Source organism: Peromyscus maniculatus, chromosome 18, assembly GCF_049852395.1.
Source record: "Peromyscus maniculatus bairdii isolate BWxNUB_F1_BW_parent chromosome 18, HU_Pman_BW_mat_3.1, whole genome shotgun sequence".
NCBI lineage: Eukaryota > Metazoa > Chordata > Mammalia > Rodentia > Cricetidae > Peromyscus > Peromyscus maniculatus.
Window position 1 is genome coordinate 25515075 of NC_134869.1, and position 16181 is coordinate 25531255.

Consider the following 16181-nt stretch of genomic DNA (forward strand, 5'->3'; position numbering starts at 1 on the left):
CAAAAAGCCCATTTCATAGTGATAATGGGATTAATTCATCAAGATGCCACAACAATCTTATATGTTTTGGGGCTAAAAAAAAAAAATAAACAAAAAACACATGAATTAAAAATTACCAGAATTGCAAGGAGAAACAGACAAATTGACAAAGCTAGCCAGAGGTTTGAACATTTTTCTCTCAGCGTTACTTCATAAAGTAGATAAAAATTACTCAGGATATGAAGGCAACACTATTATGATCTTTGCTTTGGAGGTTTCAAGCATGACTGTAAACATATATGCCAGAAAAAAATGTTTATTCTAAATAGTATAGGTAACTTTATGAGTATACTGATATCTCAGTAAAGTTGTTGAAAAATTAAGTATAAAGTAAAAACCTTCTGGAGCATTAATGATGACTTAAAATCTTAAGTCAAAAAACAGAATGGAAAAAATGAAGAATTTCATACCTTGTAAACACTGGAAGTTGGGACTGAATAACTTGGACTCTAATCACGACAAGTAACAATGTACTGAACATCAAGACAATGAGCTTTATTAGTGTCTGCAGCATAGAGAAGGGAATACTACCCTTTCCACGGAGAAACTGTCCAGCAACTGTACATAACAGTGGCAAAGTATACTGAAAAGAAAAAAACAGATTCAGTAACAAATACCAACCTGCTTCCAATAACGCAGTAATTCTAAATGTATATAATTAGAACCAAAGTGAGAACAATTGTAAAATAATGTGGTACAATTTGTAGACCCGAGAAGGAGTGAGACCAATCTTGGTAAACTCTGCAAATACTGAGCTGCCCTGTTACAGTATCACTGGAACTTCCACAAATTGTCTAAAGATTCTAGTCCTTAGAACATGAAGGGGTCATAACATTTTAACAATCTTTTGGTGGGTCAGAGGACTAAATACACTTGTTTCTTACAAATTTTGCTATCATTATAGGAAGCAGAATCTTTTATATGTAGTGATATACATAAAGAATTAGGTTATTAAAATCTGATTTAGCTAGCACAAAAAAGAAAGTGAAAAATTACATTTTCCCTTACCCCTTGGGCAACAAATACTTCATACACACAACAAATCCCAACGACCGTTATTCCTTGTTCTTTACACAGTGTAGCAACAGCCACTAAAAGCACCGTCAAAGCAATCGGGGTCCACACTACAATTTAGGAATAGAAAAAATAAATTGATACAGAAGTTCTATAATGTCACAAAAGTATATTTTAAATTATTCCAAAACCTCCTATCAATATTTTGTTTCTTGTTGGCCAATGCCTTATATTTCATGATACATTTAAACTGTGCACCTTTTACACTATATCGTCAAACCAAAATATCAAGATGCATAATTTACCTTACAGAGTTTTGTGGAGGAAATTATCTAGGCTAATATTAAGTCTTAAAATAAAGGTAAATTTGGATAAATTAACAAGGCTGAACATGGTAATTAGTGAACAATCAACCAGACATGAAGACAAATTATCTGGAATTATACAGGTACTAGCAAAGATACGGAGGAAATAGAACACTCTTAGTGTTGGTGGTGGGAATGTAAAGATTCCTTAAAAATTAGTAACGGACTGGGCAGTGGTGGCGCACGCCTTTAATCCCAGCACTTGGGAGGCAGAGCCAGGCATATCTCTGTGAGTTCGAGGCCAGCCTGGTCTACAGAGTGAGATCCAGGACAGGCACCAAAACTACACAGAGAAACCCTGTCTCGAAAAAACAAAACCCAAACAAACAAACAAACAAACAATTAGTAACGGGCGACCTGGCCCAAGCAGTGAGGAGGAAGCTTGACCCAGCCCAGTGCCATTACGACTGAGCTCTTCCACTCTCAAGGTCTGGGGGCCAGCTCTCCCAGATGGCGGTGGAGCATCTTTCCCTCTCCCAAGCTACCACATGGCAGACGAGGGGGCTGGACAGCTTCCCGGCTCTCATGTACTCAAGGCCATCTTGCTCAGCTCTACTGAGCTGCCAGGCAAGGAATAGGGCTCTCTTTCCCGAGTGCTGTACCTGGTGAGGGGCTGGGCCAGTTCTCCCTAGTACTGCAGTGAGTGAGGGGTCAGGCCAACTCTGTGCAGCCCTATCCTCTCGGCCTTCAGTGGTAACAGGAGCCACAGACATCAACACAGGGCCACAGTCCTAGCCACGAGCTTTGGCAGCAGCCCAGCCTAAACAACACATGGTCCTGGGTGGCAAGCAAGCCACCCACCGCAGCCTGCTCATCACCTTAACCTCTTCAGATCTGCCTCTCCCAACAGGACATAAACCTCTCTGTCTCTGTCTCTCTGTCTCTCTCTCCCCCATGCCCCACCATATATCTGTTCACCATAACTGCCTTGCAGCTCTGGGCTGAGGTGGGAGCTATGGGGTAGTGATGGAGAGTTCACCATGGTAGTCAAGATGGGGGACAGCTGGCGAGCTGGCCAACCCTGCAACTACCCAGGACCAGAACCAGGATTATGTGTGGGCCCACCCTAACATCCACTTCACCTATGGTCTGTGGGAGCAGGTAAAGGGGCCAGTTCTGCAGACCTGAAGCTGCAGATCTCTATGACACAGGGCAACGACAGGATAGCCAAGTCCTAGTGAGGGCCCAGTGCTGGTAGTGTAGCCGAGATCAGAGGCCTTGAGCCAGACCATTGATTCTTTGCAATGAACACTTGCCCATGAGGATAGATGAACTAATGGGTATACTGTGTGGCTCACTGTGTCACACTACAGCTTCCACAACAAGATTTTTCTTTTCTCTTAAATTTTATTTTATTTTATTTTGGATGGGAGGTTGTAAGGGCAGAGGGCAGATATGAAGGGATAGGAAGATGAATGGTATTGAGATGCATAAAGTGTAAGCTGCAAAGAATAAATAAAAAGTTAAAAAAAGTTAGTAAGAGGATTACCATTTTAACTCAGGAATCATACTCCTGACTAACAGGAAATGGGAATCAGTATGTCCAAGAGACAAGTGCACTCTCCTGTTTGCTCCATCACCCCTCACGACAGTGAGGGGACTGCACAAATGTCGTTCATCTGATGAGGATCAGGAAATGTTTACATATATAATCCAACATTACTTAGCATACTCAAATTAAACCTTACAATTTCAAGAACACAGATGAAACTGGAAATCACTATGTGGGCAAGTATTACATCTTAGTCATATAAGGAATCCAAAAAAGTTGATCTTATAGAATTTCTGAAGATAGCAGTGGTTACAAGAGTCTGGGAATGATAGAGAGGGAAGAGAAGGATGGAGAATGGTCAATCAATTAAGTACTAAGTTACAGCTAGTTAGTAGTAAGCTGTTCTGCTGTGATATTCTTCAGTAGGGCAATATTAATAATAATTGTGTACTATGTCCCAAAAAACTATAAGGGGTCATCATATCTTGCCCCACACCTCTGGCAGAAGCCTCCTACCCCACTAGAGGCCAGGCCAGAGGCCTGGACCACAAGTAAGGCTGCTCTGCCCCCTGTGCCCACACCTGCCCAGTAAAACCTCAACTGCCCCCCCAACCCCCCACCCCCATTCATCACCATATCCTGCCCCACACCTCTGGCAGAAGCCTTCTACTCCACCAGGAGCCAGGCCAGCATTCTGAACCCTCGAGGACCCTAGCCAGAGCAGAGGCCACACACACAGCCAGAACTCCAGGCCCCAAGTAGAACAGCATTCCCCTGCTGGACCAGAGGCCATCCAGGTCATCAGAAGTCCAGCTCCCAACTCGGGCAGAGACCCTCTCTACTCAACCACAGGCCACTCCAGCCAGAAGACCAGAGAAGAAATAGAAACGAACAAGAAAATACCCATCCAACAAAGAAAAACTCAGAAATAAGTACCCAGACCTATGATCACTCCACATCTAGATGCCTAAATGCCAGTGTAAGAACACAATCAATAACATCGGGGGCAATAGGTCACCACCAGAGCCCAGCCACCCCACTACAGCAAGCCATGACTATTCCAACACAGCAGAAGCCTAAGAAAACAACCTTAAAACCAACTTTATGAAGATGACAGATGTCCTTAAAGAGGAAATGAATAAATTCCTCACAGAAATTGAGGAAAAGATAATAAAAAAATTGGAGGAAATCAATAAATCCGAAAAAAACTAACAGTTGACAGTTGAAGGAAACAATAAAACTGTTCAAGACCTGAGAATGGAAATAGAAGCAACAAAGAAAACACAAACTAAATTTTGGGAATTCTGGAAATGGAAAATCTAGGTAAGTGAACAGGAACTACAGATGCAAGCCTCACCAACAGAACACAGGAGATAGAAAAAGAATCTCAGGTGCTGAAGATTCAAGAGAAGAAATAGATACATTGGTCAAAGAAACCGTTCAATGTAAAATATTCCCAACATAAAACATCCAGGAAATCTGGAACACTATGAAAAGAACTAACCTGAGAATAATAGGACTAATAGGACTAGAAGGAAGGAGAAGATTCCCAGCTCGAGGGCCCAGAAAATACTTTTAACAAAATCAAAGAAGACATTTTTCTTAACGTAAAAAAGGACATGCCTGTAAAGGTAAAAGAAGCTTACAGAACTCCAAATAGATTGGACCAGAAAAGAAAGTCCCCGTGCCACATAATAATCAAAACAATAAACACACAAAACAAAGAAAGAATATCAGAAGCCGCAAGAGAAAAAGGCCAAGTAACATATATAGGCAGACCTATAGAATTACACCTGACTTCTCAATGGAGACTCTAAAAGCCAGAAGGGCCTGGACAGAGGTGGTACAGACTCTAAGAGACCACAGATAGCAGCCCAGACCACTATACCCAACAAAACTTTCAATCACCATAGATGGAAAAAACAAGATATTCTATGATAAAATCAAATTCAAACATTATCTATCCATAAATCCAACCCTACAGAAGGTGCTAGAAGAAAAACTCTAACCCAAGGAGGTTAACTACACCCATGGAAACACAGGCAATAAATAATCTCATGTCAGCATGACCCAAAGAAAGAGAACTCTCTCTCTCACTACCATCAACTACAAAAAAAAAAAAAAAAAAAAAAAACAGAAATAAACTATCATTTGTCATTGATATCTTTCACTATCAATGGACCCAATTCCGCAATAAAAAGACACAGACTAAAAACAGAATGGATGCGAACACATTATCCATCACCCTTCTGATCTTGCCTCCACCTCCCCGGTGCTGGGGCAATAGGTCTATGCAACTATGTTCAGTTTTATGGAATGCAGCAGACTGAACCCAGGGACTCGTCAATGCTCAGCAAGCACTCTTGCCAACGAAGCTACATCTCCAGGTCCCATGAAGTCCAACTAGAGATACGAAATGTTCATAGTCACAGTACCTTGGCAGTCTACATTGAGATGCTACCACCAAAGGAAAGCAGGGAAAAGCTTGGGAGTTTAACATTGACTAAATACAGTTTAAGATTGCCTAGGAAGCTTTTTTTCTGTGCGCTATGCCCATACTCTTGGGCGGGGAGTGGAAAGTAAGCTAATGTACAAAATAGATTCTAGAGTAAGCTACATCGTAAGAAATATTTAATTATGATGACATACAAAGTTAAATTCTAGCAGGCTTCGAACTTTGCCTAAACAGCATCACGAGTCATTATCTATTATTTATCAAAGACAACTATAGGGTTGGGGCAATGGCTGAGAGGCTAATGCACTTGCTGTGCAAGCCAGAGGACCTCAGTTCAAATCCTGGGAACCTACGTAAAGGCAGGCACAGCTGCATGCATGTGATCCCTTTGCTACTACAGCAAAATGGAGACAAGAAAATTCCCAGAAGCTGGTGGTACACAGCAGTGAATGAGTCTCAGCGTGGAAAGTGAGGAAAAATACCAGTGGTTCTCCTCTTAGAGTCACAAGTGTGTGTGTGTATTCCAACACACACACATGTACACACACACATGTACATACATGTGCACACACACATACATACAACTGAAGAATTGGCACTTGCTTTTTTTTATAAGAAAAAAACAGATGAAAGTCAGACTGACCCTGGAACTGTTATTTTAGGGCTATTTGACCATAGACCAGAATCTGCTGGGTAATGACAAAATATGAATTACATATAATTTCTTTTAATATTGACAGTTATGTCTTATAATTTTACACTTGCTAAAGCAGAACACTAAAGGCAGACCCCAAATTTTGTCTTAGTTATGAAGCATTTGGAATGAATAAGTAAACTTATTTGATCAAGTTTCATAACTACAATAAAAAAGGTAGGTAGACACTCACCTATGGAATTATCTGGTCCTTTTGATTTAGTATACGACAGAAATGCAGCTAGAAAGAAGACAGACGATAAGAGCTCGGCTCTCCCTACAACCCCTGTCACCTGGAACACACAAGAGGGCACCCATGTTAATGCAGTTCTGAGAATCTACTATGTACAATAAGAGCTTAAAACCTAAAACCTCAATTTTTCAAGGGCAGATTTCTTTTTCTAACACGTGAGTGCCCTCATGTGGTAAATTTAGGTATCATGCATAAGAAAACCTATCAGAAATTCTTGTAAATAGGTCATTATTTTAACTTGGCAAAATACTAGTTTTTGTGTATTCTTTACCACCTTTCACATAATTATAGCATTTTATGCAATTACAATACAATATATAGATGAGTTATTTAAAAATCTAAGTCTCCTTGCATTATTTTCTTAACATGAGTGTTTTTTAATATAAAGCTATAAATTTGATATTCTGAAAACTAGAGAAATTTCAAAAGTTCTTTTAACTAAAAAACCACAACATTCCCAAATCTTGCCTTCTAAAGCAATAAAACCCAATGTACAACTTAAAGCAATTTATCTATTTTGTATGTGAATGGAAAAACTGAGCTGGATACCACATGGTTCCAGAACAGCAAGAGAGAGAAAATCATTCTGCAAAACCAAACCAAACCAAAAAACCAAAAACCAAAAACATTATTTGCTTAGGAAGAAAAGCTTACAGGAAAGCAGCTAAATAGAGTATTCTTTCCTCTTCTCTGGAAGGCAGTTTTAGTACTAATGTAGCCAAGACAAATTATTTTGGGTATCATGTTAAGAAGTATGTTCATTTGTATTTTTCACTAATAACATTAAGAGATTATATATATAATATACAATAATATATAATCTGTTGATAATATGTATTAACACATACATAACATATATATTATCAGTGTTGGGTGTCTTCTTCCATTGCTCTCTAGTTTTATTTCTTTTTCAAAGATTTACTTTATCTTATTCGTGTTCACATGTTAAGTGCACGGTGCATGCCTAATGTTGAGAGGCCAGAGGAGGGTGCTACATCTTCTGAACTGGAATTAATGAAGGTTTACGCGGCGGCCATGTGGCCGCTAAGAACCAAACCTGGGTCCTCTGCAAAAGCAGCAAGGGCTCTTCACCACTGAACCATCTCTCCAGCCAGCCCCTCTAGGTTGCTGTCTGGAGAAAGGTTCTCTCAATCAGCCCAGAATTCAAGGATCAGCCAGCTCAGACCCCAGAGATCCTCCTGACTCTGCCTCCACACTGTGGGACTATAGGTATCTGTTACCACACTTGGCTTTTCACATGGGTGCTGATGACACAAACAAGTACACGCTTGTGATGTGATCACTTCACCTATATATACATTCTTGAATGAACACTGTTCTCAAAACTATCTTAAATTTAAAAATTTTATATAATCGGTAAGGTGGACTTTATGCATGGGGAAGAGTACAACTGTACTAAAGTAGGGATATTTAAATGCCTGAGATTTAAAAATCATCTTACAGTTCTACTTACGGCTTCTGTATGGATTGGGTGTACTGCGAAGAGCAGAGCGGCAATGACACTGCTCCTCTTGTCCAGGAAAAGTTTGCAGACCTTAAGAAATATCACACTAACAACAGCATGGAAAACCGTGTTTAGGAGATGATAAGACATGGGCTTTAGTTCACTAAGTAGGTAATTTAAGCGAAACGTCAGCACTGTTAAGGGCCTGTAGGACTTGTGGCTTCTCTCCTAAAAGGAAAAACAACCACTGATTATTAAAATACCTCAGAACTTCAGGCTACAACCAGCAGTCATTGTCTGATTATTAAGGTAATGATCAAAGAGTTACACAAACAAAAAAATTATGCTTCTCACTAGAAGGATCGAAGTATGAACAGGTTATTGATTGGGGAATGGGTACATGCCATAAATGATGACTGGGAAATAGACCGTGGGGAATATTGCATATTAAGTTTCAAAACAGTTTACTCAAAAGTGACCTGATAGGCACTGTAGATAAATGCATTCATTTATTTATCCTCAAGGTATCATTTGTTTTTATAGATCAGGGAAATGTTTTACCATCTAAAAGCTGCAGTTTATTTCACATAGCTAATGAATGACAGACCTAAAATTAGGATCTAGTCTATACAATCCAAAGATGAAAAGGGTTTAATCCTAAATAAGTTAACATCGACTTTAAAAATGTTTTTAAATAAACTTTTTTCTTACTGCAAAGAAATAGTCAATATGTACCTATTTTTAAAATCTAATATATTTATATTGAATGTACCATGGTATTTTTTTTTTCCCGAGACAGGGTTTCTCTGTGTAGTTTTGGTGCCTGTCCTGGATCTCACTCTAGACCAGGCTGGCCTTGAACTCACAGAGATCCACCTTCCTCTGCCTCCCGAGAGCTGGGATTAAAGGCGTGCGCCACCACCGCCCAGCTGAATTTACCATGTTTTAATGGCAAAATTTATCAGTCATTTCTGTTGCCTGACTCACAAGACAAGAAAAGTGGCAAGAAGAAGACTTGTAGCAACACCTGCTGCCCTCCCTACAAATGTGTATTATTCCCACACAGAAATAGTCTTTTTAGAAAAGCGAGTCAGGGTACACTGCCAATGAAGCGAATCCTGTTTTCAAGATAAGGGAGTTGTAGACAGACACATTCATAACTGCACTGGTTTTTAGGGGGAAAATTATTTTCAAACATTTGAAAAAAATATGGAAACTGATTTTCTTATTTTTTTTTAGTTTCTTAATATTTTTATTTAAGAAATTTTATTCATTTTACATATAAACTGCAAATCCTTCTCTCATCCCTCCTCCTGCTCCCCCTCAGCCTCCACCAAAAGGATAAGAGCTCCCATGGGGAGTCAGCAAAGCCTGGTACATTCAGCTGAGAAAGGACTAAGTCCCCCACCCCCACCCCTGCATCAAGGCTGAGCAAAGTGTCTCACCATAAGTGAGGCTCCAAAAAAGCCAGCTCACGCACCAGGGATAGATCCTGATCCCACTGCCAGGCCCCTCAAACTGACCATGCCACACAACTGTCTCCTGTCTGCAGAGGGCCTAGTCCGGTCCCATGCAGGCTCCACAGCTGTCAGTCTAAAGTTCCTGAGTTCCTACAAGCTTGGTTCAGGGAAACTGATTTTCTCAAAGCTCTTTCTATTTGTATTCCCTACAGTGAATCTTCCAGAATCCTCAAAGATATCGAGGCTTGTGTTGGATATCATTGGTATACTGGTTAGTTAGCAATTAAATATCTATCTAAATATATTAATTTCAGTGGTGAGTATTAAACTATATTTTTTAGAGGTAAGCGAATTACCTGTAATTTGTTAAATTTTTATTAAAAATTTCTATTTTATATAGAAAAGTAATTATTTACCTCAGACATAGGAGTTCCCCAGAAATCATTCTGAAATAAAGTTTTTAAAGGTGTAGATGGATGGAGATCTTTATTATCCAGTATTGCTGAAACATCATCGAAAACAAACCCACAGAACAGACTGTTCCAGTAGCAGGCAGCAACCACACTGACGAGTAAAGTCACTTCTTTGAAGTTAATATCAGCCATCTTTCCTTCAAGCATTGATAAGCAAAACTGGAAAAACATGTAAGATAAAAGTGAAATAAACAACATTTCCCTCCAAATAATTACAACTTCAGTGTTAAATAAAGGTTGCACATTAATGCTTCCAGAGAGAGGATCAGCTTAAACACCATCTATTTTTAAAGAAGAACTCACTGCTTAATTCCATATTTCTAAAGCAAAATCCTTCCTTTTCTACCACTTAACCTCCGAGCCTGTCGCTAGCTAACTGGACAGTGACATCCCATCAGCTATCACTGGCTGGCTCACTGGGAAGCAGACACACCGTGTATCCTGTGGGAAACCTACACAGGAAGCATGAGATTTCCAAGACTAATGGAGCTTTTATTTCAAAATATTTAAAAACTAATCTAAATCAGAGCTTCTGTAGCTTTGTTGAGTTTTATCAAAAGCCTTGTAAAAGTATTTCTTGAGTCCTTACATTCTGGGTGTATACTAGCAATTCCCTAATCCTAATATTTCTTACTATCTTATTTATGTGATTTGGCTCTTTGGATATATGAGTTTATGACTTGGATGTAAATCATTTTTCTTTTGCCCACTGCACTGAAGTGTTAGAGATGACAATCCTTAACTGAGTAAAAACACAACCTCAGAACCACTGTTTTAGGAAATACTGAGTTTGGGGAATGGTACAGAGTAGAGAGGCCTCTAATAACTAGAAAACACAGAAAAAAGAAAATCAGCCACATAACAAATAAGTGAAAAATTATTTCAAACAGGACTAAACCAAGCTGGCCATTTTCTGTTCTGGGTAGTGCCACTAGATCTCTGAGTATTATATTATCACTTGTAAAATGCAGATTACTAGTTCCTAAAAACTGTTAATATCAAAATACCAAATCTGTGCATAAGGCACTTAGACAGTAAGTGACTTTAAAAGTATGAGGGTCATAAGCCGGGCGGTGGTGGCGCACGCCTTTAATCCCAGCACTCGGGAGGCAGAGCCAGGCGGATCTCTGTGAGTTTGAGGCCAGCCTGGACTACCAAGTGAGTTCCAGGAAAGGTGAAAAGCTACACAGAGAAACCATGTCTCGAAAAACCAAAAAAAAAAAAAAAAAAAAAAAAGTACGAGGGTCTTACCCGAGGAATCACCCAGGTAGGCCCAATACAACAGCTGAGTCCCGAGGAGTGAAAGAATGCCCGAAGGACAGATTTCTGCCTGGGGACCATAAGCCAATAATGGCAGCAGCCCCTGCTCTGTTGGAAAAAAAAATCTGGATTCTTTATTGGCGCTTTAAAAATAACTACTGATACTTTGTTTTTTATCTACTTAGAATAATTTTGTACTTTCGATTTTCAAACTGGTAAGAAAATAAATGTAACTGAACCATATTTGGAGCACATTGTTGTAGTAGCGATAGAGACTAATTGCACTATTCACAGAGACAGAAGGGTTGAGATCTGAGATTATCTGCGGGAGTTCTGACCGTATCAGAACTGGAATGAGAAAAAAAAATAAAAATTCCAGGTAGCAATAAAATGGCTAACATGGGCACAGATTTAAAATCTGATGTAAAACTTAAAGGATATATTTAAACTATATACAAGATACATAATGTTAAAGCATGGAAGTACTTCTATAATAATAAAATGACTTATACCTACAGAAAACATACAATTCCAATCAATAAAGCAAAAAGGACATAGATGTACCCTCTAGGAAGTAGTTTTCAAGTAAAAGAAAAATTATTTAAGGTTTCATCTTGACTCCAGAAGTGACTTCTCATCTCTGAAGGGTATGGATTTGCAGGGTCCTGTTAGCTTACACTCCCAAAAGCTGATGGTGTTTCTAATTCAAAAAATGGGTCCAGCTAGCATTTTCTTCAGCTCTTGCCAAACTGGAAACCAGAATATGAAGTAATGTTGCTATGGGAAGGATATACATATACATATATAATGACAAAGACTACTAACAGAGGCCATAGCACATTCTGGAAGCTAGAAAAGTAAAAGGATTAGTAAGTTAATCAATGGGTTGCTAAAAAAATGTTTTCTAAATTGAAAGAGAAGCTTGTGTATTTTGTTCCTCTAGCACTTCTCCAACAGCAATCACAAAACAGATCTGAAGAGTTTAGGACTAGAACAGATGAACTAGTTAACGTTTGGCCTTTCTCTCATCCTAGGCAAAGACCGGAGATTTCTAGAATACAAAACACAGGGTCTCTTATATAGGCTACATAGTGGCAAGAAAAGGATCTTACTGTAAATAAGGGTTAAATAAGCTTGTCTACATTATTTATCCAGAGACCTCCAGCTCTCTCCTCTAATAGGGCAGATAGTTCTCTGCAATTTTTCACCACTGGAAATATTGTAGGATTCTAAAGGCTCATAAAAAAGGGGCAGGAGGTTTATACTACAAACCAGGAATCAAAAATATATATATTTTTTGCCATCAATGGTACAATTCAGAACAAACACCCCACAAAACATAGAAAGAAGCAGTGTTTCAAATTTCTATGAGAAAACGATTTCCAAAGTAAACATTTTTATTCAGAAACCCAAATTACATACATGGAAAAGCAGAATGGAGAAGTTTTGAAGTTACTAGGTTTTAGGATGTTTCTCTCTCTTGGCCAATTGGGACAATGCTAACTAACTAGTGTCTACCAGTAAACAACAGACAGGGAAAGTGGGGACAGAACCGGCCGGGGCAGTCAAATAGCTCAAAGGAAGAAGGATTCATTTTAGCTCATGGTTTCAGAGGAGCAAGGAATGGATCCCCGCGTCACTGCTCTGGCCCTGTGGCATGGGAGAACAGCACGGCAAGAAGGCATCAGGGAAGTAAGCTGCTAAGCTGAAGGTAGGGCATGATAGAGAAAGGGAGACAAAGGATGGACACGGGGCAAGTCAAATCCTTTAAATGCATGGAGACCCAAATCCTGTCAGGCTCCACCCACTAACTTCCACTACTTCTCAAGAGCACACTCAAATATGAACAGATTGCTGATATTACAGAACTCGGGATCCAATTACTGCTGAAAAGCTGCTCCTCTGAATACTGCACAAGTATTCGGCACATGAAGTTTTGGGGACATTTCATATCAAAGTTACTAAACAGTATAAAGCAGCGACAAAGAAAATACGCAGAATGACAACCATAGCATGTCAGAAGGTTTCTAAATGATGATCCCAAGAAGATATAATACCCAGTGCACTTAAAGTGCAATGAAGAACTACTGTGTTACTAAATTGTACATGGGCGTGCGCGCACACGCACACGCACACACACACACACACACACACACACACACACCAATCAGGAAAGCAATTCAGGTACCCATTATGAGGTAGATTTTTTTTTAAAGTGTTCTATAAAGTTGGAATCCTCTCTCATTATAAAGTGTTAGGTCCAAGATCTGCTAAGACCAATTTACTTGTAATGAAAATGTGTTCTTTGATTAAAGGTTTTAATAATACAAACATGTTAATAGGAGATAATGTGGCATATTGGAAATTGACATGCTAGGTTCATAATTATAATTTAGAGTATGTGTGATAATACACTATATAAAATATTAAGTTAACTAATTTATATACGAATTACATCAATGTGAGAGTTGCTAGTTTTGAGTTTAATTTACTGACTTTATGAAAGTTAGTGAAGTTGTCATGCAATACACAGCACTGTGATCAACAAAACACACGCTGAATGGTGAACTTCTGGGATTAAACTGCCTAGTGAGTCAGTTTTCAGAGTTTGTGCAAGTACACTCTCGAATGATCACACTTTCGGGATTAAACTGCCTAGTGAGTCAGTTTTCAGAGTTTGTGTGAGTACACTCTCGAATGATCACACAATGGCACTGGTTTAATGACACACATTTAAGAATACATTCACATTACTTAATGACATATAATTACACTGTCAATGTTTGGCTTAAATTAAGCATCTCATTTAAGTACTTATTAAAGATGAATACATTCAAATTATAAATGCAGTTTTGAATTAAAACTATTTAACTACGGTTTTTCTTTTTATGGGTGCTTTTTTATTAATTTTGTTGTCTCCCAACTTCATGTATATAAAATTACTCTGACCTCCACTCTATCTCCTTTCTATCCCTTTTTGTCCTGCTTCCTCCCTACAAATCCATTTCCCAAACTCATGTCTTTTTCTTTTAATGGAGAGCACACCTAGATTTATTCCAAGTGTAAAGAACTTAGAACAGGGAAAGCCCCAAGGGAAACGACCCCTACATTTGAAATGTTGTTGATTAAAGAGTTTAGTCTTTTTGAGCTGTTATTTTTTAAATGACCTTTTATCATAAACAAAGTAAGATTTTTAGGTTCTAAAGATTAAAGAATACAGAGTATAAAGTGTTAGTTTAATAAAGTTGGGTAGATACTTAAGATAGGTAGGCATGATTTTAAAATTATGGTACTTTTAAGCTACAGAAGTTCCATTCAGTAATTATAAAGCTCAATTCTACTGTAATCTTCCAAACTCTGAATTTGATTTTAACTTTGAAAACTGTCCTCTTCCCCAGGCTCAGGCTCACTGCAAATGGGATATGATATGCACTCTTTCATGTAGATAAGGTATTTCATATTCTTGTTACACACACACACATTTTGTTCTCAATAATTTAAGGTAGAATAAAGAGACAAGGAGACAAAAAGCTACTTACTTTATTCTACTATATTCAGACTCTCATGGATGTTTGAGGGTTCTCTGAAGAACAAAACCCCATATAAGGGCAGGGAATGTAGTTTAGTAGTAGAATGCTTTGTTATCATTTAATATGTTTTGTTTGTGTGCGTGCGTGTGTATGTGTGTGCACGTGGGGGAAGATCTTGTTATGTAGCCCAGTCTATTTAACTTCAGCATCCTGTCTGGGATTACAGTCATGTACCATGTTTACCTTTGCTGTTACTTAAAAAAAAAAGTTATCAAGTGAAGTGAGATCTGGAATATATGCAGGGTAGTTAGAAAAGGGCTGGGATAACAGGCTTTAAAGGCTTCCCAAAGGTTTGTACCATGAAAGGGAGAATTTGTCCTAGTACAGGTCCTGAGTGCAGGTATGCCTTTGTTGAAGGGTTCCTGCAGGACAGAGTTGATGAAAAAGTACTTACACAGTACTCCTTACTAGACAAGGTTCACTGGGGGTATTAGCATATATACATAGGCATGCAGCATAAAGCAAATGGGATGCCCAACTTGTTTGCTTACAAAAAAGAGATATCAGCATATATGCATATAAAATCCAACTGTAATCAAAGGTCACTTGTGAGCTATATTATAGATATAAATTCAATTCCTTCAACAAAATTATATTAAGTTCTTCTTGGGGTACTAATTAATGATAAACTTGGGGAAAGACAAATCTATAGGTCAAAGCTAATTCCTTCCAGTTCTATTTCTTGGGAAATCAACAAAATCATTCAGATCTTCTCTATAGCTTCCTCTATTTATTACCATCTTGAAGTCTACAGAACTTTTGCATGCAAGTCTGTGTTTACCCTGAATCATATTTGGCCTTCTAGTTGCCATATGCTAAAGAGAGACAAGTGACTGCTTGTTATACATGCATTCCTCTACCTGAACATCAAGTTCCTTCTGGAAAAGCATCTTGAAAAACACCTTTACCATAATAGGCATTAGCTAATAAAACTCTTATGCTCATGCATTACTTTAGAAACTAGAGCAGTAAGTGAGCAATAGACAGGTAATGAATTTGAGTCCATTGGTACGGAGAACAGAGGTAACAATTACTGAAGGCAAGGCTTTCTCACAAAGTGATTTTGGTTAGATAAAACTGTTCGTACAAGCCCAGGTTAGACAGAACACAGGTCCAGGCAAGCGCTCCTGCAACAAGGCTATTTACAAAACTCTTGCATACAACTAGCTCTTGGGAAAATCTGAAAAATAAAGGTATTCTGATGAAAAACTGTCTTAGTCATTTTACAATTATATATCAAGCTGCAGAATCAGAACCTCAGTTAAATGTCCTGACTCACAGTTAGGTACAATAGATAAAGACCTGGATCACAAAATAATTTGTTTTCTGCTGTACTCTTAGGTCAAGCACAGTGTATTAGCTCAAAATACTGTTAAGACAAATTAGAGGATGGAATTTAAGAAAGCTTATACTTTAGTTATGATTATCACTGAGATCTAAAGTCTTAGCTTAGTCAGTTATTAATTAACTACTTCTCTGAACTTATTCTCACTTCTGAAGAGAATAAAATTTATCAATAGACTATGCACCCTTAAAGATAATACAAATATGAACAAGAAAGACAGGGAAACAGGGGTACAGAAACAACACAAAACTAGTTAATGAGTAATAGAAAATAAAG

The 16181-nt window shown here is 38.5% G+C and overlaps 1 protein-coding gene across 1 annotated transcript in view; it reads right to left on the reverse strand.

Annotated features, from left to right (window-relative positions):
• Window positions 1-16181, reverse strand: part of Tmtc3 (transmembrane O-mannosyltransferase targeting cadherins 3) — a 54140-nt gene that overhangs the window by 36629 nt on the left and 1330 nt on the right. The window contains exons 2-6 of the mRNA XM_006990812.4: window positions 9654-9869; window positions 7787-8005; window positions 6253-6352; window positions 1048-1163; window positions 450-622 (exon numbers count right to left, since the gene is read on the reverse strand). Of these exons, the coding sequence (XP_006990874.1) occupies window positions 450-622; window positions 1048-1163; window positions 6253-6352; window positions 7787-8005; window positions 9654-9857 (812 nt within the window). The 5' untranslated portion in view covers window positions 9858-9869. The remainder of the gene's footprint in view (window positions 1-449; window positions 623-1047; window positions 1164-6252; window positions 6353-7786; window positions 8006-9653; window positions 9870-16181) is intronic.